The 24152-nt window shown below is 38.5% G+C and overlaps 2 protein-coding genes and 1 long non-coding RNA gene across 5 annotated transcripts in view; 2 read left to right on the top strand and 1 right to left on the bottom strand.

Moving 5' to 3' along the window:
- The first annotated feature begins 1090 nt into the window (after window positions 1-1090).
- On the top strand, window positions 1091-11345 carry LOC126410108 (uncharacterized). The gene is made up of 3 exons (XM_050078098.1): window positions 1091-1186; window positions 2599-2753; window positions 9148-11345. The coding sequence occupies exons 1-3, from the start codon at window positions 1091-1093 to the stop codon at window positions 9947-9949; spliced, it is 1053 nt and encodes a 350-aa protein (XP_049934055.1). The 3' UTR covers window positions 9950-11345.
- A 203-nt stretch (window positions 11346-11548) lies between these two features.
- On the top strand, window positions 11549-14993 carry LOC126410055 (uncharacterized). 3 transcript variants are annotated; one of them, XR_007573321.1, is made up of 3 exons: window positions 11549-12891; window positions 13487-13561; window positions 14773-14993. It is a non-coding gene; the product is annotated as an uncharacterized LOC126410055 (long non-coding RNA). The 3 variants fall into 3 exon arrangements; XR_007573323.1 differs by having other exon boundaries at window positions 13484-13561; XR_007573322.1 differs by lacking the exon at window positions 13487-13561.
- Window positions 14994-17812: 2819 nt separating this feature from the next.
- Window positions 17813-24152, bottom strand: part of LOC116254889 (long chain acyl-CoA synthetase 1-like) — a 93336-nt gene continuing 86996 nt past the window's right edge. Inside the window, exon 20 of the mRNA XM_050077732.1 lies at window positions 17813-18099. Coding sequence (XP_049933689.1) covers window positions 18052-18099 — 48 coding nt within the window. The 3' untranslated portion in view covers window positions 17813-18051. The remainder of the gene's footprint in view (window positions 18100-24152) is intronic.

Genomic DNA, 24152 nt, shown 5'->3' with positions numbered 1-24152 from the left:
CAAACTTTTGAATTGCTTTTGGATGAGCTGCCGTTTGGAAGTGAGGAGAAAATCAGGGAACAACCCCATGTGCTACAAGTTCTGTCATGGGTTTTTACATAAAACAGTATCCAACTTGACTATGACGGTGATCTAATAACAACTGAGAACTGGACCGGATATGTGAAATTCAGTGAACAAACTGAAGAATCCTGAGACATCAGAGTGCTAGAATGGTGAAGTATCAGGGTTTTTAACAAGGGAATAATCGAAGCTGCAACAGTTAACCTGTCGTATAGAACAAATTACAGACAACTGGAAAACTTTAAACAGCACAAGCATGCAAACACGTGACATGGTTCCGGGGTGTGGGTGTTGTTATGGATGCGAAAGTCTAAGATCCGTCAGGCTTATTTCTGAGATTCGAATCAATTGGACGCACTGTAAATGGAATTACTTAATTAGTTCCCAGTTTAAGGTGGTCCGGAAGATATTCCAATTGATAGAAACAGCTGGGAAGTCATGTGACATCAAGATTTAAATGGTCTTCATAAAATGCAAATTCATACCTATTGCCAGGGGCTACATTGTAGTTTTAAAATGTTGGCAGGGGTCGAAATATATATATATATTTTTAAAATTTTTATGTGGGCTAAGTAATTACATAGTCGTAGCCATCTTACTTATACGGTGATTAAGAAATGAACCTGGGCCAAATTAGAGCAGATTCCACATCCAGTGGTCGGCTCCAGTGTGTAGTGTCGTGATGTGATCCAGTTTCTGGGAATGAAGTAGCCGGCTTGGTTCATGAGCCGAGTGCACAGGCATGGCTTTGATGAAAATAGGCTGCACCCACTAACCTTGATAAAGGTTTAACTGAGCTCCTTGTGATCTATAATGCTCCTTCAAAAACTACTAACAGAACAAGAAGGGCATCATGCAAACCACAGAATCAATATTTTACAGTGTTCATTTCTCCTAAAGTCAAAGCATGCTTAGCAAAATGCTAAAAGCCTTGTCTGATATGAAGTTGGAAGCCTCTTTCATTCTTCTAAAATTTGATGCAAAGTTTGCTGTCAAACATTGCTGTAAAACTTGTGTTAGGTTAGACATGCGGTTTTTTTATGCTTTTCAAAGAATTTCGTTTGATAGTACGTTAGCAGTCTATGAAAACAGGGTGAGGTTGAATGCTGATCCGAGTTTGAAGGTAATTTGAACACATCTAAGATTTGGAATGACAAATGGATCAGGAAAGAAGAGACCAAACACTGAACTGAAAAAGAGAAGAAAATTAGTACCAGGAGGGGACAGAGACCCTTCCAACCAATAGTTGGGAGCGTGTTCCCGTTTGAGGGGTAGATTATACCGTTTTCACACAGATCATGCCACATAAACCCGTTCCTGTTGCTTCTGATTTTCAGCAAGAACATAAGAAATCCACGAATCTTTAGTTCCTTTCAGGAGGAAATGCCCAAAAGAGCTGACAGGAAGCATGCATCAATTCAATCAGGAGGCTTTAGTAGAACGACCAAACTACTGAACTAAAGAGGGAAGAAAAAAGAAAAGAAAAGTGGGGAACCAAAAATGGGTTCAGAATCAGAAAGAAGAACAAGTTGGTAAATGAAATTTTTTGAACAGAAAGATCGAGGAAAGAAAATAAAGGAGAGATTACCCAAGTTTCAGGAAACGTAAGAAGTGTGTTTTTCTTTTCAAATATTTAATTAATGGTCTTTACACATTATGCTTGGCAAACTTACGATCGATCGAACTCTTCGTCAGGCTTTCAAGTGAGCTCTGGTTGGCGAAAGAGTGTTGCACTTTGTTGAAGAAGACAGTGGGACGCATGGTACTGTTCTGATCCATTACATTCAAAAGGTTTAAAGCATGTTGTTGATCTGCCTCTGAATGTAGTATTCATATGGAAAAAACAAACAAAAGTTAGTTAGGATTTAAAAACTTCAACGTCTTTTGTGGTTTAAAACGTTGTGAGACATTCATTTTCTAGCTGAACCGACGTCGCATCTCTCTCTCTCTCTCACACACACACACACACAGAGTATGCCAATCATGCACAAAAGATTATTAATTACTAATGCGAGCCAAAATATTCGTGGAATCTAATGAAATAATTATCAGTTTGTAATATAAATCGAAGATGCTGGACCGACTGTTCTGGATCTCCATGATGTCAAGAAATATGGATTTCAGATCCATATTAAGGGGCTAAAACCAGGGTTCGGATCTTGGCAATATATAATTAACATGATGTGAATAAGAAGGAAAGCAATGTTTTTAATTGGAAATGCTCCCATGGGCACTCTATCATTCTATTAAACTGGTATTCACAATGAATTGCCTTAACTGACCGCCGTCCCAAAATGAAAAGACAAAAACGAAACGGCAGTACAGAATAAGGAAGGGAGTTGCTCTGCAGCAAAACTTCTTCTTCTATCTACCATTAATTCCTCCAATGAAGAGCAAAATACTTGCATTGCTCTTTTCGTATTTTTTTTTGGAGCGAGTGTTTTCGTAATAGGGAGAGGGGAGGGGAGGGGAGGGAGGAAGTTTCGTAGGCTTCTTCTTCCCCCAGAAATCATTGAGCGAGTATTTTCGTAATAGGGAGAGGGGAGGGGAGGGAAGAAGTTTCGTAGGCTTCTTCTTCCCCCAGAAATCATTGACGCCCTTTCTTCCTACGTCTTCGACCTTCCCTCTGTACAGACTCTCAAGCATTGTGGCAAGGATGTCGATCTACTGGTGCAGTTCTACAAGATAAGGTAACTTCTTCTTCTTCATCTTCATCATCTTCTTCTTCTTCTTCTTCTGTTACATAGATTCTCGTGGCCCCTTTTCCCAAGCAAAGAATGACGATTTTCAATGAAGTATATTCAGGTTGCCAAAATTCTAATGTTTATGCCCAAACTCTTATTCCAGTATATTTGGGGTTACCGGTACAAAGTTCAAATAACTTTTATTAAAAATGTTAGCTTACAAAAAATGAAGAATCGGAGTAGGTGACAAGAGGATATATCTTTGTATGTACCTTATTTTGTTTGGGTATATGAACTTAATTTGAAAATAGTTTGTCTTTTTTTTGCTATGCTTTCTGCCTCATCGTTATGTCTTTCAGTATATGTTTCATTTGTTGTGTCTGTTTCTGAGGTACACTGCGTTGATGTCATCTAATCTAGTGTGTTTCTAGTTATGGTTTAAATGCCACTTGTGTGACTGTGTCTGAACTCTTTCTTTGTCAAATGCATCTGGTAACTTAGAAGATGAAAGAGGCACTATTGTGTCTCTTCTGTTCGACAGACTCACACAATTGCTGACGTCAATGGTACGTAAACCCAATTTGTTAAATGGTTTTTTTGGTTTCACATGCCACCTGTTTTTGAACCCTTTTATTGACAAAAGCTGGATAAGAAGAGACAAAAAAGGTAACAGGCACATTTATCCAATGTTTGTTCTTTTCTTAAAAATTCTAATTGTATGTGTTGATGCAAAATTTGATGAGTTACTTCTTATGTATCTCTAAAATTCTCCATCAGAACAAAGGCCTTTGGTTGCTACTCTCCTCTTGCATCTTGTTGTTTCGATAAGTAGTTTCCTTTCATGAAATAACATATTATTTGTTTAGAAATATGACTGTCATCCTCTTGTTAAGCTCAGGTTCTGAAACGTATCAGACCCATTATGGTGTAGGCACTGAAAGGCATATAGAAAATAACCAGTTGCCCAAGTGCTCAAGTTGCTAACCTTGTCCGGTCACCAGTTATAGTTAGGATGTGTTGCCAAATGTGAAAATGCAATTTCCAAATGGTTGGAAAACTTCCAATCAGTTGTGGACTTGGTGTTTATGAGAAGTCGTCACCCTTAAGCCAACCTTTTTTGTCAAAAACCGTTTGTGTGAGAGAACTAATAAATTTGTTCTTCTACCTTGCCAACCCATCCAGTTTTGCAATGATCCCCTCCCTTTTGAGAGAAAATAGTTTCTACTTCCAAGAGATGTTTCAATTGATGTCAAGATCTTTAAAAAAAAAAGTTCTCAGTTTTGCTTAAAAAAAATTTTAGAAGTGCCTTTTTCACACAATGATATGTCTTTGTTTTATTTGTAGTGCCTTCTCAACTAAAAGGAGAAAATTTCAAGTTTTTGTTGTCAATCAATAGAAGAGGTAAACTCGAAAAATTCTTAGTATGAAAAATGAGGAAAAATCCTATGAAGCTGAGGAAGTCAAGACTTGGAAATGTTTTTGATTCTGGGGATTAATCATCTACAAGGATTTAGCAAAAAAATACTTTGTGAGAGAAGCCAAAATGCCTTGTAAAATCTTAACAGGTTACAAAATGAGAGTTGAGAGATGGGCTCGAGACTTGTGTAGTTGTTCCTCTGGGTCGGTAATCAAGAGTACCGGGGTAGGCATATAGGTGATTTATGTCTATTCCGCAAAGATAATGACTTATGAACTTTTGGCTCGTTGAAAGCCCGTAAGGTGAAGCGGGTTGGATACGTGACAAAATTATACATAACCACCAAAGCGGTGGAGTCTCGTAGTAGCCTTTGAGGTGGTGAGGTATTCTCTCAAAGGTGAAGGTCGGCCTGAAAAACAAAATCAAAAGGCAAAAAGCCGAATACAAAAAAAGAAAAAAGAAAGCAAGAAAAATAAAGAAAAAAACAAAAGATACATGTCAAGAGATGAAAGGCATGCAGGCTGAACTTGCAGAAATTTAATGCGACATTCTTTCGTAGATGTGCGATTCTGAAATCAAATTCTAATCCTCCTTTTGATTTCCTAAGACGCTGAGGACGACTCCTTTATGTTCATATTTTGAAAATTGAGAGAGATCCCTTCGAGAGATTCAACAACATTGATGTGAAATGAATCTTGATGCTTGTACGGTACTGTGGGTAAATGATGGCCTTATTATTTGCACAACACGGCCACTCAGGTTTATGAGTTAAATTGATGATTTTTTGTTATTTTAACGTAAAATCTTGACATCTCTTGTCTTGGCTTTCTTGGTGTAGGAGTAACCACCCAATCTTGTTACCAAGCCACTAGTCTGTTAACGGAATAGACAAAACTTCATAAGCTAGTATACCCAAGTTGAGTGTGCTGAATTCCTATCATCTCCTTTGTCTTAAGAGAGATATGCCATTCAGGAAAGAGGATTAAATAAACCCGAACCATAATTCAGTCTTAACTTTGAGTCTTTTCAAAGACATCCCAGACTTAGGGTTGAGTCTGTCATGGATGGCTTATTATCCCTTTTCATGGATTGATTCTTCATTGGGACAAGTTTAGATGTTTGTAGAACAGTACATAGGAAAGTGTTGTCTTTTGGTTGTAAAAAATTGCAAAACAACTGAGCACTCGAGAACTAATGGATCACATTCTAAGAATTGGCTATTTTTGACCGGTTGGTCTCTTGGGTCTAAGTTGACCCAGTGTGTGCCTTGGAGGTCTTGCTCAAGGTAGGAGCGAGTTTCGACCACCATACCCAGGTTTCGATCCACACTTGATTTGATTGTGTAAATAGGAGGAACACCTTCTTTTTTGTTGGTTCATAAATGTGGTGTTCACCAGTTGTTGGTGAAATTATTGAAGCTACAAGTTGTGAAATTTTAGTGAACATGACCAGCCAATGCACTTAAATTAAAATTTATTGATTTTTTTAAGTTGAGATACTGTTTTATGAGAACAAGTGGGGATTGCATATCATGATGATCCACCAGCTTCAAGTGGGGGTATGGGAGGATGGAAAGAGATGAATTTCCAATTAATCTTGGTATTTTTTGTTGACTTTTACATCATTATCTTCACTGAGGTCCATACTTGGATATGTCCAATATGCTTGCTTCTCATCTTTGAATCAAGAATATCATCAAATTTGGATTTGTAATGCAATTGTGGGATGCAAGCCTTCTACAGTACATTCACTCATTCCTTTTTCTTGTTTTCAGTTTATGTTTTTTGTTTCTTTCATATTGAAAAGAAAAAATGTTGCAATTGCTCTTTTACACTTGTGCAAGATAGTACCATGAGAAGCCAAGTACGTCCCAATTTTTCTATTGTTCTTCAATTTTTTAAACAATGGACAAGTTTTCTAAGTAGATCTGTGCACTTTGTAACATTTTTTTTGTTACCTTAAATATTATTTAATATTTTACTCAGTCGCATTAATATTTTACTCAGTTTAAGTTATGGATGGTTGAACTTACCTTCTTCAAAATGGAGTCTTCCTCCAATAACAACTGCAAGAGGAAGATAAGCGACCTCTCCAGCACAGGAAGCCATCCTAGGTGATCAACGTTTTGCACAATTTTGGTTCCACAGAATAGGCAAAATTTCAGTCACTACTGTTCCATGTTTTTGCCATCAATACCAAAATCTAGAGAAATGTTGGTTCTCCCAAAATTATTGTTAAATTCGGTAGGGGAAGCTCTCTCTCTCTTCCGCATATGTGGTAAAATTTCATTAGTGAATGATCTTTTGATGAAGCCAGAGGTTTGGTACTTGTCAAGGGGTTGCACTTGTTTAATTTTAGCTTCAAAAGCCATCAAGGAGACTCTCAAAGTCCATTTTCTGGCCATACGTAGGTTACTTGTTTTGCATTTTTGAGGTGAAACTTGGAGAAGCCACATTAGATTATCTCCAAGAGTTTGAGTTTGTTGTACGTATTTTACTGTAAAATGTGAACTGTGTTTTTTTTCTTTTACTTTTAATTAAATTCTGTTAGATCTATGTGTTTGTGTCAATTAATGGCTTTATATGTTTTAATGGGATAATGATAATGGCTTCTTACACAGAAACTGAATTTATGGCAAGTTTTTTTTGGTGGAGGAACCAATTCTTGGTGGAGCAAAGATAGGTTGTAACGTCATAGTATAAACTCACGAGAGAGAGAGAGAGAGAGGCTTAGGGTGGAAAAGGTGATCTTTATCTCTTTGCTCTTTCCGTTGTTCATTAGCGGTGTTCTTTAATATACCTTCATTAGCGGTGTTCTTTAATATACCTCTTCACAATGATGAGGCTCACTCTAAACCGCAGGCTCTTCCCCAGTGTCTCCCCTTCCTCTTCAACTACCATGCGACCCGTCTCCCTCCAAGCTCCCTCTCTTCTTTAGGGTATGCAGTATGCACTAAACCTTCTTTCTCCAGTCCCTCTCCCTTTCTCTCGCTCACACCGGGTTCTGAGTAGGCCATGGCCGACACAAAACGCCTTTCTCTGCTTAGATACTCATTCTTTGTCTCTGATTTACATCCCTGACCTGCGGAAGAAAGGTGCTCTAGGCTTCCAGGCCTAATCGCTGGTGGGTGGGTGTTCTCATATGAGGTTGTTTCTGAAACATCTATGTCAACCTGTTCTCTCTCTCTCTTGTCTATGTGTGTGTGTGTGGCTAAGCTCTGCATCTGCCATGGCCTACGAAGCTCTTGTATGTTATCTTTTCCTGTCTCTCTCACTCATTTGTTGTCTTCAATGTGCTAGTCCTCAAGTTGTTTGATGAAATTTTTGTGTCTATTTACACTTTGTACTTTTATCTTCAACAGCGCTTTTTTGTATTTCACTCACAATGGAGTCTCACAATGGAGTACGCTAAGTCTGTTATTAGCTTTCATAAGTGTATTCTCAGGCAAATTCTTTATCTTTTTTTTTTTCATGTTATTCCTTGAGGCATCCTAGGAGAAGCAGAATTATTTGATTGATTTTTTTCTAGTTGTTAAAACGAGTGAACGTATATGTATGTAATCATCATGTGATGACATCTACTATGTTAGCAGTATGTTTTTTTTTTTTCTTGCTTTGTGTAATCTCTTATTTTTTATTTTCTTGTTTTTGTAATCTTTTATTTTTTTTATTTTCTGCTTTCCGAGCTAAATATCTTAGCTGTAGAGAGCCGCTAAATATCTTAGCTGTAGAGAGCCGAGGACTCTGCATTGGCTATGTTTCAAGCTGTTGGAGATCCCAACAGCTCATGTTCTTTTTTGTTTATTGTCTTATCAAGCTCTTAAAGAGCTTAATTCTTAACAAATTAATTTGTGATTCAATAGATTTGCCTGTTTGTGAGATATTCATTTTGTTCACATGGTATCATAGCTTGACTATGTGTGATTTGTTTTGCTCGTCAAGTTGGAGCTTCTTTCTCAAAGAAAAAATGAGACGGTGTGCTGCTATAAATTTTCCTGATTCTGAATTAGTTGTTGACTTATTTGAAGATCTGCGTCAGTACCAATTGTTGTGGCAATTAGAAGTCCGGTTGTATATGTTACAGCAAGTAGATTGAATCTTGCTGCTGCTGATTAGGTTGAGAGGACTGAATTGTATGTTTCTCATTTCTAGTATGCTATATCTCTTCCATAATCTAAGTTAATTTATTGTACCTTTCCCTCGGACAATTCCTCAAAGTTACACCTACAAATTATGTGTCATGGGCTATGGAATCCATCCTTTCATCTTATCAACCTTCAGCGCCTCAACTTTGAAAGTGGTGTTTTAGTTGGGTAGGAGAAACCTTTTTGCCTAGTCAATATTTTCTCTTTTTCTCAAGGAACCCTTATAATAGGAGTAGTATGAGGAATTCATCTTGTTATGAACCCTTCCATCACAAAGACCTAGGGGGAGCTTGTCCTAGGGGGGGCTTGTGATTGTTTTGCATGTTGTTTCTGCCTTTCTGTACTTTATACTTGAATGTTGCATGTTCATTTTGGTTGCAAGCATAGTGCTAAGGTTTTGATAATTTTGATAGCAATTGCTCTATTTTTGGCATGCTTGTGTTATTGCCATCCTCTTTTCACTTTTTCTCCATGGCTGGGCTTCTTTACCCTTTCACCGAAAGGCGCTTTGTTTTTGTTTGTTTTTTGTTCCCCATTGTTGCCATGCTCAGTGCCCGTTGAAAAGATATGGTGGTTTTAGTTCATGTTCATAGTTGTTCATGTTCATGTCCTAGTTTCAACAAGGGATAGTAAATTGGATGTAAAATTGGTTTTCTTATGGATAACAAACTTCAAAATGTCTTTAATGACTTGAAAACAATGATTTTTGGGCTGCAGCTGTCGTGAAGTTTGTTCAGTGGTTAATATACTGAGAATTGCAAGTTGGTGGGTGTTTTCTTCTAGGGTCCATTTCATAGGCACTAGGGAATTTATTTCTAATTTTTAAAGTTTTTCCACAGAAAAAAATTTTGGACCGTTGGAGGTGATTTCGGAAATATATTTCCGGAAAAATTTTTCCAGGGTGGAAAAATTTTTCCAGTCACGGGTGGAAAAATTTTTCCATTTTGGACCGATGGATTAAGGAGGAAGAATGGACGGGGAGCAAGGGGAGCAAGAAGGGAAGAAGGGAAGGAGGGAAGGAGAAGAAGGGAAGGAAGGAGGAGGAGGGAGAAAAGAAGAAGGGAAGGAGAGAGGAGGGAGGAAAGAAGAAGGGAAGGAGGGAGGAGGAAGAAGAAAGGAAGAAGGGAAAGGAAGGAGAAGAAGGGAAGAAGGGAAGGGAAGGAGAAGAAGAGAAGAAGGGAAGCTAGATCTGGTTCTGACGGAGAAGAGAAGAAGGGCCTGCTTCTTGAGGCTCCACTATTCTGCGTCGTTCTCCTTCCTCCTCCTCCTTCTTCCTCCTCCTCTTTCTTCCTCTTCCTCCCTTCTTCCTCCTTCCTCCCTCCTCCCTGGCTCCCTTTTTCCTCCCTCCTCCCTCGCTCCCTTTTTCCTCCCTCCTCCCTCACCATTTCCTTCCTCCTTCTTCCTCACCATTTCCACCAAACGAAGAATTTTTTTTCTAGAAAAATAAACAAAACAAAAAAGCTGGTTTTGGAAAAACGGAAACATATTTCCGTTTCATCAATTCCAGTAATTTATGGAAATTTTATTCCAGAAATAAATTTGTGGCTATCAAACGGCCCCCTAAGGGTTGGCTTTTATCTTTACCTGCTTTGGTTTTTGGCAAAATTTGAAGCTGCATGGTCTATAGGCTTATGTCGGTAGACTGAAGAAGTGTCTGATCTGTGATATTCCAGTGATATTCCAGTTTCGGCAATAAAGGTCTTCTCTTATACTTTGCATGTCTCATATCTATGAGAAAAAGGTTCCATGTGCTATACTGATGATTTTTAAAAGTATTTCCATATGTATGCTTCAGATTTTTATTACTTTCTTAGTTAAACTTTGCTACTTTGTAAAAGAGAACAATGGAATAGTGACCACCAACAAATGGGCAAAGTGGCATTTTGAGGAATAAGACCTGTTCTATGTGCAGCACTGAATAAAATGAAACTGCCCCCTTTTCCTTTTCCTGAATATGAAGTTAGAGTTTGGTGTGCGCAGCAACATTGTGCACTCAGAGAATTGGTAGGACAGACACGGTGCCAGATACCCTTTCTTTGGAAACATGCTAACATGCTGCCACTTTTTCTTGTTTGAAATTCTGAAGTAGTCAGAGCCTGCTTGGTGCTAGTTGAAGAAGAGATTTTGATCTTTTAACTTCAGCATGTAAAAGAATAGATGCTTGGATGCTTTTCTTGAATTTTTATAGTTTGTTTGTTCGATCAGTCAGATGGATTGCTTCAAGATTAGAATTGGTCTGTTAGTTGTTCTTGTTGGTTCATTGCCCTTTTCAACATTGGGAAGGCTTTCCACAAAGCCATGGCAGTCATGTTTTCTGCAATAGAGGAGGTGATGTGGAACTCTGGTCTGAGGTTTTGATGGCTCATACCAACCAAGGTAGGATTGAAGAGAGAGTTTTTAGGAGGAACACTCTAGGAGCAGCGGATAACAAGGAGGGGAGTAGGATTACACATTTTGATTTTGGTGGAAACAGGATGATTTACATGGTCATACATCTTACTTATACGGTGATTAAGAAATGAACCTGGGCCAAATTAGAGCAGATTCCACATCCAGTGTGTAGTGTCATGTGATGTGATCCAGTTTCTAGGAAGGAAGTAGCCGGCTTGGTTCTTGAGCCGAGTGCACAGGCATGGCTTTGATGAAAATAGGCTGCACCCACTAACCTTGATAAAGGTCTAACAGAGCTCCTTGTGATCTATAATGCTCCTTCAAAAACTACTAACAGAACAAGAAGGGCATCATGCAAACCACAGAATCAATATTTTACAGTGTTCATTTCTCCTAAAGTCAAAGCATGCTTAGCAAAATGCTAAAAGCCTTGTCTGATATGAAGTTGGAAGCCTCTTTCATTCTTCTAAAATTTGATGCAAAGTTTGCTGTCAAACATTGCTGTAAAACCATTACATTCAAAACTCAAAGGTTTAAAGCATGTTGTTGATCTGCCTCTGAATGTAGAAACATGTGTTAGAAAATGTGCTCCACGAATACGATATCTTTCTTATCAAGCACTCGGTTAAAAAATTACCCATATGTTGCAATCCTGGCTAGAGTTACCACGAATAGCTGGAAAAAAAAATTGTAAAGGTATTTGAAACGCTGAGTGGCTGAAAATTTTTCAAAAATGAAAAAAAAAAGTATTTTTTGTTTTTTGTTTGTCTATTTTATTTGAGATTTTTAGAATAATAATAATAACAGTTAAATTAGGCCAGATAGAGATTTCAAACTTAAAATAAAGAAAATTGATAAACAAGCTTAAGCAAATTGAGTTCCAGCTACGACTCAGTCTATCAAGTTGAGGTTGAACTCATCTTCTACAACAACTTGAGTTCGAGCTGAAGTCAAGGCAAACGAAATATGTGTCGAGTCGTCGAGTCGAGCTCCCATTTGTCATTTGTAGCCCTAAAGGAGTCTGACACCCTCAGCGTCACTGCCTTTGGGTGGGGGCGGAGGCCGATCCCTCCCACCTGACAGCGGCGGCCAGTGGCGGCCAGCGACCACCCAATTCTTATGCATGCACAAGCATGCAAATGTTCCAACCGTTCATTAAATGTTAATTTATATTGATTGGTAGGGCAGTTGGGTATTTGGTGTTGCCAAAGCTTTCCTATTAGATGTCACATTGATACTATCAAAAGAACATGGTTTCGTACTTTCTCATTTAAAATATTCACGTGATACAAAGGCTAATTAATATGCAGTAGTTACTCCCTTAAAAAACAAAGATTCGACACTTTCTCCTCTCATCACATGTTCCAATCTCATCCGCTCTCACAAACTTTTCTTTTTCTGCTTCTAAAGACAATTTCAACTTTTTAAATTGGTGGGCAAGTCATATTGTTGGGCAAGTCGAGGGACCCGAGCTCCACCCGCGTGTGAGCCCGACGTCGTCCTCTTCTCCCGCGTCTTCCTCAGAGACCCCTCCCCCTCTCCCTCTTCTCCCGCGTCCTCAAAGACCCCTCCTCCTCCGTTGCCACTTGTGCCAGCGCAAGGAAGAAGAAGACAGCGGAGGTGCTCGGCGGCGAAGAGAAGAGAGAAGACGGAGGTGGTGCCGGCGGCGGTGGTGACAACGGCGACTGAGGCAGCGGCACTTGGGTAAACTCTTTTTCTCTCTCTCGTGCTTTGTTTTATGTTCTCTGCCACTCTCATGCTCCCTTGCCCTCTCTGCAGCACGTCCTCTCTTCCTCTATCTCGCCACTCTCTTTCCCCTTTCCGCTAGCTCCCTCCCGCACGGTCCCTCTCCTCACTCACCCTCACCCTCCCACCGGCTCTCTCTCTTCTCTCACGTCCTCTCCCCCTCACTGCCCTTCTTCCCCATTTCTGCCCGAACCATCCTTCCCTCGCTCTCTCTTCTATCCGCCCCTTTCCCGCCCCTTTCTGTCAGCGCCTCCCCTTGCCTACACACTCTCCGAGCACTCTTTCTCATGGATTTCATCACTGTTTGTTATGATTCCCGTTTGGGGAATGCGTTCTTCCCCTGGTATCAGTGTTGGTGGTGGCAGCTTGGCACAATTACTATCATTTGGGGATCGATTGTAAGCTTGCTTGAGGTGGTTGTCGGAGGCGTTGACACTTAGATTGGGGTGAGCAAGGCCTATTTGAGCTTATATTATTGAATATTATCGATAAAAGCATGTATAATTATTGTTTGAGCATGTTAGAGTTTAGAATTAATTATTTGGGACCCATGTTAGCGATTTTGCTTTTGGGGGAAACTTAGGATTACGTTGGAAAGCGATGATTCATGTATTTAATGATTAGTTAAGCATGATGGATTAATTTTCGAAGCATTAGGAAAGCATGGTGGTAGTGATTGTGAGGTTGTGGGGAAGAGTGAGAACCGTCTTAGGGAGCACGTAGTGCATCCTTTTATGGGCGTATCTTGGTGTTATTTAGGGAAAGAGTACGTTAAGTGTGGGTATTTTTGGGGAAAACACTTTAATCCTAAGAAAGCATTTAAGAATGTATTAAGGATGAATTGATCGAACATTGTGTTTTGTCGTTTGGTATCATGCAACGGCAAGAGGTTGGGAAGTGGCCTATTGGAGAGCTTGTAGGACGACACTACCCGTCGACACCCTCTTGCGGCGATGACACGTGCCTCAATAATTTTGTTTTGTATTTGTTTGAATTGTTAAGGTATGTAGTATGAATCTTACTTTTTGTTTATGTCAGTAGGTTCACCGGGCACGTCCCGTCGACCTTGAGTTCGAAAGTCGAGTAATTTTGAAGAGTTTTGTGAGCGCGCCACAGGTATGGCGGCATGCCAGGCAAATCCCTACCTAGGGCAACTGTGTGATTATGTGCTCTTAGGATCACAGGATCCTATGATTGTGATGTGAATTGATTGATTGTTTCGTGAATGAGTATGTGAATGAGTATATGTATGCTTGGATATATAACATGAACTGTTTTGAAAGGTTATTAGTAGTTTGTTTTGAAAATGACGCATTTGCATGTGCATGCTAGAATTGATAACTGTTTAGGACAGATGAGACGGAGTATCGAGTCGAGTGTCTCCTCGACCTCAATTGTGCATTAGATAGCATCATAGAATGATAACTGCATAGGACAGCTACGAGCCAATCGCAGATCGAGACAACTCTCTGTGGTTTGGCTAAGTTTTTAAAGATGTGATTGATGCGATAATTGACATGAATGTGTATTTTGTTGCATATACATTGTCGTGGGCAATAATGCAAATGAATGGATTGGAGGGTAATTGTACCCATAGTATATGACGGCTAGTTATGACTGTTAATATTATGAGTAGACCTCGTGTGGAGGCATTTGGAGGTGTGGGTGCACTCGTGAAGTGTACAAACCTCATGAGCTAGTCAGTCAATCTGTGAATACATTCTTCTAATGATAATAATGAACGATTAAGAGATGAGAGGCCAGTGGAATGTGACTGTATGTTTGGGAGATGTCCCGTTCTCGCCACTGGTCTCGCCTGTCGGAGCGCAGGCGGTGCAAGGCCCCAGGGTACTGTTGTGTGTTGTGCTTGGAGCGTTGGGCTCCCTCCTTCCCAACCCGGGTGTCCTAGGGAAGGTATTTCTCCTTGGACTTCACACATCCATGGATGAGTGCTCTACCGCTGCAGCAAATGAAATTGATCCATACTGTTATGGGCCATCACGAGGGTTGTCTCTCGGTTGTAGGCCGCCCATGGTGTGCATGTGCCTGTGTTGCACCCACAGAAACTGTTAATTCACTAAAGTTAATGAAAATGTAATGTATATAGTTGCATGTGACTGATGTGCATGTGATTGATATGAAAGCATGTGATTGAAATTGTGTACTGTGGCCATTGAGTGGCTTGTACATGTCGTGCTCTGACACGACATGATGATGAATGATTTTGATAATTGTTCTCTGATTTGAGCCCTATATAAGAGGGTTTGGTATTTTCCTGGTTTGTTGCCATAATACGAAGGCTAAGCCTTCAGTTGTTTCTTTTTCAGGTTTTGGCAGATCCGGGGCAGCAGGTTGAGGAGATGGCTTCATTCACGTCCTACTGGAAAGGTTTTGGGATGTGTCTTTTGTAATGCCGGCGCGTCTTATTTTGGTTTTATTGATGTCTTGTTTTTGTTAGGCATCAATTATATAGTTTGGGGCATTTTTGTTATATATAGATGTGATTTTGAATAAATTGAAATGATTATATAAATGAAAGTTCGCCTCATTGTTTTGAATGACATAACTCTTTCACTTTTGAATTGTAGAGTAGTCGGGCCTCGATGCTTTATGTTTAAAAAAAAAATGTTTGGGTGTCAAAAGGTCGGGGTGTGACAATGGAACTCTTGCTGCATTTAGATCAAATGGAAGAAATATATATATATATATATATATATATATGATACAGCATTTTCATTTAGTGTTTATCTTTTGTTTTATTGTTTTTCTTTTAATTGTTGATCTGGTTAAAAATTGTTTCTTATTTGCATAGCACTTAAGTGTCTAATATCTAACATATATATATATATATATATATATCTATAATGGCTCGAGCTTTTCTAGAATCACCTAACTATTTAATCAAAATTGTTTGATCCAATATAATGAACGGTTAAAAGAAACAATGAGAAAAACATGATTGACACGTTCATCATATAATATTAGTTTACATTTTTATCGCCCTGACATAACATTGTCGGTAAAAAGCTTGAACAGTTCGAACATAATATAAAATTTGAAATTTGTAGCTTGATCAAAATATAAAAGACTATATTGACTAATTTATGTGTTGTTCAATTATCTTAATCAATGGTTTTGTAAGATAACTATATTGAATCTTTTTTGAGAAATTAACTTTCTATCATTTGTGCTTTAAACCATTAATCAAAATTTTCTGACTAGTTGATAAACAATTGGCACATAGAATTTACATTTACTCATACTTATATGCTGATGCATGCTAAGAGCAATTAAAAACCTGAAATTGAATATAAATGACAATGGTACCTCAAATAATACAAGATAATTGGAAAATATTTACTACCAATTTGAAAGGAAATCGGATTTTGCAACCGAAACTAAATCTGAATCCAGATAGAGGTTGAAATCTAATTAGAACCCAAGCTGAATACTGGCCAATTTCGGATCCGAATTTTGTCTTTTTTACGCATTTGGTTCTGTCAGATCTGAATCTGAATTTGAAACTGATAAATTCGAGTCCAAGTAAGCCAGACTAGGTAAAGCCCTAGATCAGACCCACTTACATCTCACAAAGACAATGAGACCCAAAGAAGAACAAAAAAAAAAAAATTCTTCGAAAGGGCAGACTTTGTAATATTTGGCAAACATTGGGGCGTCTTCATCGTTGTTGCGTTAGATGAAAAGTTATAATCGCAACCGCGGCAGAGGGTTCGTTGAGAGGGATTATTCAAATATCAATTTACCAGAATAACCTTGAGGCTGGCGTATCTTTCACTGAGAGTACGCCTGAAGCTGGTCTTATGGATCGGATATCTTCACCAAACTCAATGGGATCCGGAATTGGTTGCAAAGAAAGAGGTACGTACAAGGAGTTTCTTGGGTGAGATCCATTGGATCCTATCAGGGAACCAGAAATAGATCGACATATTTCTTATCAGGCCTCTGGGCTCAGTCTCAAGTTTGGATCTAAGTTTGGATCCGTGAAAGGATTTGGATGTGTTGATTGATCAGGCATAGACTCAGATCAGGTATCAATGCCATGACCATCTTTAGAGTCTCTTTGGTCCAGAGCCAACTCAAAACTGGGTAGAGGTCCAGCCCACACGTTAATCCAATCCTTGAAGGTCCAAAAAGAGTTTGGATATTGGATCCAAATCCTTTGCTTAAATAGCACGGCACCAAGTGTAGTCAGTGTGTGGTTCCTTTCCAACTTCACAATTTGCTTGTTCAATACATGTATGAGGTAATAGACTTTTGCGTTTTTTCTAAGGGTTGGTGAGCTTCTCTGTAATCTGACCCGGTTCAGTTTGGATACAAGCTCAAAATTTCCACACCTCGGGAGTTAAATTTAGATCCTAGAGTTAAATTTGGATTCAGATGGGAACCCAGATCCATTATTAGTTGCACACAATCGGATATGGTTATTGGTCTATTTTCAGGTCGGACAACAGTTTAAGTAAATGAAAGAGTCGGATCTGGGTCGAATCCAGAACAGCTGAGAATGCAAAAAAAAGATTTTTGCGATTGTAGTCTTGGATCTTATCTGGATTCATTTATATATCTGCACTCGTGTCAGACCCGTTTTCCGTGGCATGTGCAAATTATTTTAAAATATTTCCATATTATTTACAAGAAAGAGGATGAAGTAGAGACCATTACAACGGCCATATTCATTGGGATTATTTGTAAATATGGGTTCGACAGTGATCGGGTCAGATTCAAGGGGTTGCTTGAATGTGATTTTGTCAATGCCAGCAAGCCAAACTATAAGATATTTGCTAAAACATTTGAATATATTCAAACTATGATGACAAATAATAGTACTATATAATACATTTTTAGGAGTGCCAATCCTAATTATTATGCTTATTTTTCTTCTCATTAAATGTCTTATGGTATGGCTTGCTGGCATTGACAAAATCACAGTAGATGAGTTATAGCTCTTATTGTTTTTGCAGATTTATATAATATGCAAAAAAACGTTTACAAGTCATGATCAATATCATAATATTATTATAAAAAATAGTTAAAAGTTGACAGGAGAGACTCATGAATCGGCGATGGATGGCAGATTGGCTACGCACATTCAAGGATGGAATCAATTAACAGGCCTTTAAGAGATAAATCCAGATAAGAGCCGACCATCGTACCTTACAAGGACAGTAACAGAGAAAGTACACAGTGAATTGAGACATCGGTACCATTTGATCTACGTATGATCCGTGCAATTTAATAAGTTCCTTGAAATTAAGCAGTTTGGTCCATAAAAAACACTAATGATATTTAGAAAAGGAATTACAGTTTATCAGAATTATAATATACTTTTATTTATAAATAGATGCAGGATCTCAAAAACTTAGACTGAAGCCTGTTGGATCACCGTTAGCATCACATATCAAGTGGTTGAGGTGGTACATAGAGTAAAGAAAGAACCATGGAAGGAGAGGTTGGTGAACAAACTTGGACTAAGCCCACAAGGCTGCCTATGAAGCTCACCGCCTTTATCTTGATTTAACAGAATATGATGAACGCAGATGCAAGGAGGTATGGACATGAAGAAGACATTACCACTGCAATGAGTTTTTTTAGATCTTCCCTTCTCTCAAAGTATTGTACAGCTTGTCGATCTCTTCCTGCAAAAGCAAAGCAAATCTAAGCAGCATGGATCCTTCATTACGTCTAGATGACCTCAGTAAACCAGACACTCACGAGATCAAGGAAATAATGTCATATTTTCTGTTATATTTTATTTGATGTACATTTGGATATTCCATACCTCAGTGCATTTAGAAAGTCGCAGCTCTGTTTCTATATGCACAAATATACGTGCAGACATGGAAATATCTTGGGTTGTCCTGAACGTTAATGCTACATAATATGGCGGTGGTTCACACACTTTTTTTATAGATCTAGGTAATAGATGAGAGATAACAGTAGATGAATGCAGGATGAGTCACTTAGCAGGTTATAGGTTTAATTGTCACTAGCATGTCATGATATTCAAATATTAAGTCAGGAAAACTTCAAGTTCTCATAATTCATGAACATGGAGAGGTTCAGAAATGGTGGATAAAACCCATGTCGACTTCAACATATTAATTAGATTATACGAACATGAACCATTTGTTAAATTCATTTTAGAGGTAAGATTGTTTAAATCAAGCATGTACCACCAGAAAAAGTTGTGATACACTATCAAAATTGAGCTGGAAGGCTGCCCAGCACAGCATACTGCCCAATGCATTGCCAGAGGATATATATATATATATGCATGTATGTAAGTATCTATGTATATCACCCTAAACTTTTAACATGCATAGTTGACATTAATGTTCTAGACCTACCAAGGTGCACATCACATGCAGTCCTCATTTTGAAGCAAATTTTGATGGTGTTTGATGCAACGACATTTCAAAGGAAGGCCATTTGGACACTAGTTCAGTCACTTGGGCTTATACAATATTTACCTGATAGTGCTTTAGTAATTGAGCTCTTTTCTTCTTCATTATGGGTGTGAGTAGCTCTATCAAAATTGAACAACAATATATAGTTGAAGAGAAAATCCACGAAAGGTTAACATTAGGGTCCGCACCGGAGCGAGAGTACTCTATAAAATATGCTTGTGATTGCTGAAGAGGCCAGCATGAAACTATACCTTGGAACACCTTATTACAGTTCCAGCACATAACAGTGAATTAAACATGCTCCAATTAGTCAAGTGGATGCATTAGAGTTTCCAATACACCTAAAAGAATTTGCTAAATGAAGCAGCTGTCGTGGAAGTCTTTCAGTCCACAATCAGCAATGCAATCAAAGAGTAACTGTTGAGAAGCAGCCACCAAAAACATAGTTCTTGCTCAGAAAGGTAACCCAAAAACAAAGTGCCAAAGCACTGCCAGTAAAAGTTCGTACAAGGCTTCTTCTAATAGAACAGACAAAGCCAAAAAAGATTCCATTACAAAATGAAATTTGTTCATCTCTGGAGTAAGTCCAGTCACAGTCACACCAATATCTACTGTAAAGGGACCTGCCGCTTAAAAAATTACTAAAATGGACGTAATCACCCAACAACACCAGGTACAAAAACAAGTAATACTAAAAATTCTACAGTAGGAGAGGGTTAGTAGTCACAGATGCTGCAATATTCTCTTGCCTTCATCTTCATTTTTGTTCTTACTCACCTTCATGTCTTTTCATTAACCACTCTCAATGTTGTATTAGTAGCAACACTACATTTAAACAGTAAATTGAGTAAAGCTGTAGACATTGTAATGCTGCCACAGAACCACAAACATACCTAATTTCACAAACATACCACAGAACAACATACCTAATTTTGTTTGTTGTTTCCCAATTGAACAACAGGAGTCTGTAGAAGTTATTTTTCATCTGTATAATGAGAATAACCGTTTGATATACAGCAAACCTTTCCGGGAATGGATGATAAACAATGAGTGGCAATAAACAGCACACGACCCTCAGTTCAGCAATGTGACATGCCCAAATTAAACAAGTAAATAGAGATTGTATTTAATAGCAGCTCAAGGAAAGAAAGATATATATCAGCTCACTTGCAGTTTCCAATCCCCAATTATGATATTTTCTAGTTCCAATATTTTGTCCCATCCAAAAAAATTTAAGTCCCATATGACATAGATTTCTTTGCATATAATGCTAGAGAATAAAAGCACACATAGCATAATCAGACAGCTATTTAACTAAAATAAGATTGAACTTCCATGTCTCCTCTCTATGAAATTTAGAACGTGATCCATTAGTTCTCGAGTGCTCAGTTGTTTTGCAATTTTTTACAACCAAAAGACAACACTTTCCTATGTACTGTTCTACAAACATCTACAATTGTCCCAATGAAAAATCAATCCCTGAAAAGGGATAATAAGCCATCCATGACAGACTCAACCCTAAGTCTGGGATGTCTTTGAAAAGACTCAAAGTTAAGACTGAATTATGGTTCGAGTCTAATCCTCTTTCCTGAATGGCATGCCTCTCTTAAGACAAAGGAGATGATAGGAATTCAGCACACTCAACTTGGGTATACTAGCATTAAGAAGTTTTGTCTATTCCGTTAACAACTAGTGGCTTGGTAACAAGATTGGGTGGTTACTCAAACACCAAGAAAGCCAAGAAACATAACAAGAGATGTCAAGATTTTACTTTAAAATAACAAAAAATCATCAATTTAACTGAGTGGCCGTGTTGTGCAAATAATAAGGCCTTCGTTTACCCATAGTACCGTACAAGCATCAGGATTCATTTCACATCAATGTTGTTGAATTTCTAGAAGGGATCTCTCTCAATTTTCAAAATATGAACATAAAGGTATCATCCTCAGCGTCTTAGGAAATCAAAAGGAGGATTAGAATTTGATTTCAGAATCGCACATCTACGAAAGAATGTCGCATTAAATTTCTGCAAGTTCAGCCTGCATGCCTTTCATCTCTTGACATGTATCTTTTGTTTTTTTCTTTATTTTTCTTGCTTTCTTTTTTCTTTTTTTGTATTTGGCTTTTTGCCTTTTGATTTTGCTTTTCAGGCCGACCTTCACCTTTGAGGGAATACCTCACCACCCCAAAGGCTACTACGAGACCCCACCGCTTTGGTGGTTATGTATAGTTTTGTCACGTATCCAACCCGCTTCACCTTACGGGCTTTCGACGAGCCAAAAGTTCATAAGTCGTTATCTTCGTGGAATAGACATAAATCACCTATATGCCTACCCCGGTACTCTTGATTACCGACCCAGAGGAACAACTACACAAGTCTCGAGCCCATCTCTCAACTCTCATTTTGCAACCTATAAAGATTTTACAAGGCATTTTGGCTTCTCTCTAAGTATTTTCTTGCTAAATCCTTGTAGATGATTAATCCCCAAAATCAAAAACATTTCCTAGTATTGACTAACTCAGCTTCATAGGATTTTTCCTCATTTTTCATACTAAGAATTTTTCGAGTTTACCTCTTCTATTGATCAACAACAAAAACTTGAAATTTTCTCCTTTTAGTTGAGAAGGCACTACGAATAAAACGAAGACATATCATTGTGTGAAAAAGGCACTTCTAAAATTTTTTTAAGCAAAACTGAGAACTTTTTTTTTAAAGATCTTGAGATCAATTGAAACATCTCTTGGAAGTAGAAACTATTTTCTCTCAAAGGGAGGGGTTCGTTGCACTTGAGCACTTGGACAACTGGTTATTTTCTATAAGCTTTTCAGTGCCTACACCATAATGGGTCTGATATGTTTCAGAACCTGAGCTTAAACAAGAGGATGACAGTCATATTTCTCAAAAAATAATATGTTAGTTCATAAAAGGAAACTACTTATCGGAACAACAAGATGCAAGAGGAGAGTAGCAACCAAAGGCCTTTGTTCTGATGGAGAATTTTAGAGATACATAAGAAGTAACACATCAAATTTTGCATCAAAATTTACAGTTAGAATTTTTAAGAAAACAGCAAACATTGGATAAATGTGCCCGTTACCTTTTTGTCTCTTCTTGTCCAGCTTTTGTCAATAAAAGGGTTCAAAAACAGGTGGCATGTGAAACCAAAAAAATATGTAACTTATTGGGTTTAGGTACTATTGAAGTCAGCAATTGTGTGTCTGTTGAACAGAAGAGACACAATAGTGCCTCTTTCTTCTTCTAAGTTATCAGATGCATTTGATAAAGAAAGGGTTCAGACACAGTCACACAAGTAGCATATAAACCCATAACTAGAAACACACTAGATTAGATGACATCAAGGCAGTGTACCTCAAAAACAGACACAACAAACGAAACATATACTGCAAAGACAAAACTGAAATCAGTTGCTACAGCGGAACCAGATGATGGGAAAATTGATGGAGGCTCTTATGGGAGGAGAAGATTGTCACAGGCATGATTTATGCGAGCCATTGCCGATGTTGCAAGAGAGAGGGGAAGAAGTCGAGAGAGAGAGAGAGAGAGAAAACTGCACGAACTATTCCATTAGGCTGCACCCTTCTCACGTTAAATGAGAATTAGGGTAAAAGAAAGAAATTACAAAATCAGTCCAAGACTGAAACAACTATTAATAAAAGTTGTTAATACAACTTTTAAATATTCAAAAGACCACCTATTATAAATGTTCTTCAACACTCCCCCTCAAGTTGGAGCGTAGATATTAATCATGCTCAGCTTGTCACAACATCTAGAGAACTCTGCGATACGCAAGACTTTAGTAAAGATATCAGTTGTTTGATCCTCTGAGGCTACATGTAGATTCCTCCTTGAACCATATTGCGAATATAATGACAATCTACTTCAATGTGCTTTGTCCTCTCATGAAATACAGGATTATTGGCAATGTAGGTGGCAGCTCTATTATCACAAAACATTTTCATAGGTAAAGAAGTTGGAATACCAAGACTCTCAAGTAGGGATCTAGACCAAGTCATTTCGGCAGCAGTTTGAGTGATCGCACGATATTCTGACTCCGCACTAGACCTAGAAACAACACTTTTTTACTTACTTCTCCAGGAAATGAGATTTTCTCCCACAAACACACAAAACCCTGTGGTAGACTTCCTGTCATCAATTGAGCTTGCATAATTTGCATCACTGTAAGCTTCAACATCAAGAGATGTACCTTTTTTGAAGAAAAGACCTTTGTCAGGGGAGGACTTCAAATATTTGTCAATCAACATAGCTGCATCCCAATGTGATTGTTTTGGTTTTTCCATGAATTGGCTTAATTTTTCCACGCAAAGCTAATATCTGGTCGAGTCACCATCACATAAAGAAGCTTACCAATCAACGATCTGTAGGCTTATGAAGCTACCTCTTTTGAGTCATCCTCATATAGATGTGCCCGTGGATTCATAGGAAGAGTTGTTGGTTTAGCTCATAGCATCCCTGTGTCTTGTAAAAAATCAAAAACATACTTCCTTTTTGACAACACAACTCCTTCTTTGCTACGAGCAACTTCGATGCCAAGAAAATACCGTAGATGACCAAGATCTTTGGTAACAAAGTGTTTTTGCAAAAACTTATTTGTTAGAGCTACCTCCTGCTCACATTCACCTGTCAAAACAATATCATCAACATACGCCACTAGCACAACTGTACCTCTAGGTCCTTTCTTGATGAACTACGAATGGTCCAGCTGAGACCTCGTAAAGCCAAGCAGGAGGACTTTGTTTCAATCCATAGATAGCTTTCTTCAACCTGCACACCTTACCACACTCCCCCTGAAGTTCAAAACCAGGGGGTTGCTGCATGTAAACAGTCTCATCAAGATCCCCATAAGAAAGCATTTTTGATATTCAACTGATATAAGGGCCAATCATAATGCACTGCGACTGACACAAGAAGACGTATGGTCCCCATCTGAGCTACAGGCGAGAAAGTCTCAAAGAAATCAACACCATACGTTTGCGTATACCCTTTTGCCACAAGACGAGCTTTGTAGTGTTCCACTGAGCCATTGGATAAATACTTTATGGTGAAAACCCATTTGGAGCCAACGACATCACAAGCAGACGAAGGATCAACCAAGTCACACGTCCCTCGTTGCGGTAGAGTCTCCATCTCATCCTGCATAGCTTGCCGCCACTTTGGGTCAAGTAATGCCTGTTGATGACTAGAAGGAATAGAGCACATTGATAAGGCTGACACAAACTTCTGCAGGTTACCACCAACATTA

The sequence above is a fragment of the Nymphaea colorata genome, chromosome 5 (assembly GCF_008831285.2).
Source record: "Nymphaea colorata isolate Beijing-Zhang1983 chromosome 5, ASM883128v2, whole genome shotgun sequence".
NCBI lineage: Eukaryota > Viridiplantae > Streptophyta > Magnoliopsida > Nymphaeales > Nymphaeaceae > Nymphaea > Nymphaea colorata.
The sequence above is the reverse complement of the archived record's forward strand: the minus strand, read 5'-3'. Positions and strand labels throughout refer to the sequence as shown.